The sequence below is a fragment of the Myotis brandtii genome, unplaced genomic scaffold (genome assembly GCF_000412655.1).
Source record: "Myotis brandtii unplaced genomic scaffold, ASM41265v1 scaffold191, whole genome shotgun sequence".
NCBI classification, from domain to species: Eukaryota; Metazoa; Chordata; class Mammalia; order Chiroptera; family Vespertilionidae; genus Myotis; species Myotis brandtii.
In genome coordinates, this window is record NW_005357115.1 from 3169270 (window position 1) to 3173398 (window position 4129).

The window sequence follows — 4129 nt, forward strand, 5'->3', positions numbered from 1 at the left end:
CCCCCCACCACACATATATCACAGAATGGGTCTCCACTATAATGTCAGGTCCCCGGCCCAAAAACACCAAAGGAAAAAATTACAACTGAATAGTTTTCACCCATTCCCTTAGGAGACCAAGATTGGTTGTCTGGGGTTGGCTGTGTGACTCTCATGGGGTCAAAACTGGGGTTAGTTGCCCTAGGGCACGTGTTATAAGGTGAGTAAGGTCCCAGGTCCTTTCTGTTGATGCATGAAAAACTACTGAAGGAGGCAGGGGGCCCGTCGTGTGAGCTGAGGGACTGCTTTGGGAGTGGATCTCCCACTTTATCCCCCAAGCCCCGGGCCAGTGTCCCTCTGGCTTCTTCAGCAATGCCACCTCTGCTTCCAGGGAGCCTGCGTGGGGTCTTCTTGCTCAGGAGGCTTCAGTGAGGGTGTGCAGGGAACTGGAAATAATGTTGTTGTAATACCTCTTAATCATTTAAAATTTCAAAACCATTTGTTTGCTGAGCTGGGGAGGAGCCAGAGAAGGTTTCTTAGATTTCCAGCTCCCCCAGACCTCCAGAAGCCCCCTCCCCGTCTCTGGCAGCCCCCAAGTTGGTGCAGTGTGTTCTTTTTTAAAAAACTTTTTTATTGATTGGTTGCTTTTTTTTTTATAAAGAGAGGGAGAGACAGACAGACAGCCATTGACTTGTTGTTCCACCCATTCACTGATTGATTCTTGTATGTGCCCAGACCAGGGATCGAACCCAAAATACTGGTGCATCCAGACAAAGCTCCAAACAACTGAACCACCCAGCCAGGTCATTAAATGCGCTGTTAACGAGGTATTAATCAACACCCCTCAGGAAAAAATAAAAATTCTAATAGAAAATGCCCAGGATAGCCCTAACCAGTTTGGCTCAGTGGATAGAGCATCGGCCTGCGGACTGAAAGGTCCCAGGTTCGATTCTGGTCAGGGGCATGTACCTTGGTTGCGGGCACATCCCCATTAGGGAGTGTGCAGGAAGCAGCTGATCGATGTTTCTCCCTCATCGATGTTTCTAACTCTCTATCCCTCTCCCTTCCTCTCTGTAAAAAATCAATAAAATACGTTTAAAAAAAAAAAAAAGAAAGAAAAGAAAATGCCCAGGATAGCATGTTCCACAGGGCACCTTCCAGTGCCTTGCTCTGGTCTCCAGGGACTGCTTGAGCGAGAATTCTCTATCCACCTTCTGTGACCCCCCTCCCCAACCAACCCCGATACACACACACACACACACACACTCCCTCACGTGATAGATGCCTCTGTAGCCCAGGGTCAAAGGGCACAAGGGTCTTCCCTCCAACCCCCCTCCGTTGTCCCGGGAGGCCCCAGGCCTGCCTGAGCCCAGATTCTGGCCCTGCTAGAGTATACTTCTTCTTCCAAACGAACAAAAGATACGGCTGAAATGCTCAGCCTCACGCTTCCTGGGGGGGTTAATGGTGTCTTTTTATTTTTTCCTGAGGGGTGTTGATTAATACCTCGTTAACAGCGCATTTAATGACCTCCGGGTGTTTAATAACCTTCAGAAGTTTCCCACAAAGGCTCAGACTCTGGGCAAGAAAATGAGAACCAGGCCCCAGGGCTGCTCCCCTTACCTTCCCCCGCCCCACCAGGGTCTGGGGCCTCCCTGAGCTGATTGAGGAGGGGGTGGGGTGGAGAGAGAGGGAAGAAGAGGGTGCCTGGGACTGGCCCCAGATCCCCCAAGTTGCACGCAGCCCTAGTGATCTGATACTGAGCGGTGCCTTCCCTCATGCCAGCAGGACTGGGACAGCTGGCTCCGGGGTCAGGGAGCTGAAGGGCACCCTTGGGATGGAAGGGAGTCTGCGAGGGCCTGGAGTGGAGCTGGGAGGGGTGTGAATCATGGCATGAAGGGTGACAATATGCAGGGACATCTAGCTTGTGGACTTGGCTCCCCCTGCCACCCCACCCCCCACTCCCCCCCCTCGTGCTGCTGTCTTCTCCCTACTCTGGCCCGGACAACTCGGCCTTCCTACTCCACAGGGTACTGATTGTTTTGAGCACAGTCTGACCGCAGCTGATGTGCAGTGTGGTGGGAGAGGCCAGGAGAAGCAGAGTTCTCTGTGGATGCTGGTTTAGGTGTTAGTGACAAAGTCAGGCTGGGCTTCCCAGAAGCCCCTGACCAGCTGAGCTATACCAAGCTCCTCCCCAGATCATATGGAGTGGGCAGGCCTTTGTGATCATGCCCCCAAAGGACTGACCTTTCCCAGGAGCCATCTCTTACTACCACCCCCACTGATGTGTGTGGCCCCCGCCCACCAACATATGCAGAGAACACCCAAGGACGTGCCCCTTCGAGTCTTTGTTCTTAATGCTTGTTACCGATGCTGAAGGAGCTTGCTTCTCCTCCCACAAGACCTGAGCAGAAGGGGAAAAATGAAACTGCCAAAAAGTGGAAATAATGAGAAATAAACAGGGATTGGAGCAGGGAAAGAGATATAGTAACTATTTGCTGGCTTGTCGATTAGCAGACGGTATTCTTGGAAAGAATCAGGCTGTAGAATCAGTGTTATAAATGTGAATTCTAGCTCCTGAATTCATTAGCTGTGTGACTTCGTGTAAGTAACTTAAACTCTCTGAGTTGATTTCCTTACCTGTAAACTAGAGATAATAATAGTACCTACTATACTATTTGAGGTTATTGTAAGACTTGTGTTGTGCCTGTAAAACATTTAGCACAATGCCTGGCTCACAGTTAACACATGGTGGCCAGATCAGCCCATGTGCCTGAGCGGCGAGAGGTAAGGGGCTGATGTAGTCAGGAGGAACTGGCTACAGGGACAGAGGGCAGGCTTCCCAGGCAACGCTGCTATTCTCTTCTGGCTCCAGCTGAAGCAAAGGCCTAGGGAAGGCCAAGGAGGGGGGCTGGTAGCAGAGGAAGAGGGTATAATAGCCATCCCTTCTCTGTCCTCACTCCCATCCTGGGACCTAATGACCCACCCTGGGCCTCCCCCAGCTCTATGGCTACTGCTACCAGGACAGCGAGGACATCCCGGACACCCTGACCACCATCACGGAGCTGGGCGCCCCTGTGGAGATGATCCAGCTGCTACAGACGTCCTGGGAGGATCGATTCCGAGTGAGCAGGGAGGAGGGCCGGCCCTGGGCTCTTGGCTGGGATGGTTCTCCCTTAGAAGGCCAGCCCACCAGAGCAGCTTCCAGCCAGACATCGAGGACCCAGACCTTTTTTGGGCTCCAGCTACACACACTCTTCCCCCACATACACTCTCAGCCTGGTTGCAGAAAGGTCACTGTCCTTCTCTTGCCACACACTGGGCTAAAACCACACGCAAGATGCAACTTCAGGGAGGAGATCCATTATCCCCAGACATCCCTGCGGCCCACTTCCCACTTACTCCGTGTTACTTTCAGGGTCAGGTCAGCCAGGGGTTAATAGAAAATCACTGGCTTGCTCTATGAGGCCCCTGGCCTCAGCCCTTAGTGAGCACGAGGCTTTTAAAGTAAAGGTCAGCCCCCCTGAGCTAAGTCTGGAGTTCCAAAGGAGGGAGCCCTGGAGCCCCAGGAGAAAAGCAGTGAGCAGCCTTGTGTCTGCCCCTCAGATCTGCCTGAGCCTGGGCCGCCTCCTTCACCACCTGGCCCACTCCCCGCTGGGCTCTGTCACTCTACTGGACTTCCGCCCCCGACAGTTTGTGCTGGTGGATGGGGAGCTGAAGGTGACGGATCTGGATGATGCACGTGTAGAGGAGACACCGTGTGCCAGCAGCGCCAACTGTATACTCGAGTTTCCAGCCAGGAACTTCACCCTGCCCTGCTCAGCCCAGGGCTGGTGTGAGGGCATGAACGAGAAGCGCAACCTCTACAATGCCTACAGGTGACCTCCACCCCCTACTCACTCGGGAGGCCAGCGAGGGAGCGTGGGCCGGGAGGGCATGGCTCGGAGAGAGCCAACAGGAGGCCAGCCAGAGGGGGAGGCTCAGCCTTGGCCAGTGGAGTAGCAGGAGGGGAAAGGCTTCCACCCAGTCAAGAAGGGAACATTCAGGCTCCTGAGGGTGAGGCTAAAAATAGCTGCTCCAAGGAGAATCTGGGTTGGGGGTGGCAGCTGGAGGCTTCTTAAAATAGTGTCCGACTCAGAGCTTAGGGCCATGA

The 4129-nt window shown here is 53.5% G+C and overlaps 1 protein-coding gene across 1 annotated transcript in view; it reads left to right on the forward strand.

Annotated features, from left to right (window-relative positions):
- The first annotated feature begins 2724 nt into the window (after window positions 1-2724).
- PKDCC (protein kinase domain containing, cytoplasmic) overlaps window positions 2725-4129 on the forward strand; it is a 5495-nt gene continuing 4090 nt past the window's right edge. Inside the window, exons 1-3 of the mRNA XM_005864836.2 lie at window positions 2725-2763; window positions 2958-3101; window positions 3583-3854. Of these exons, the coding sequence (XP_005864898.1) occupies window positions 2725-2763; window positions 2958-3101; window positions 3583-3854 (455 nt within the window). The remainder of the gene's footprint in view (window positions 2764-2957; window positions 3102-3582; window positions 3855-4129) is intronic.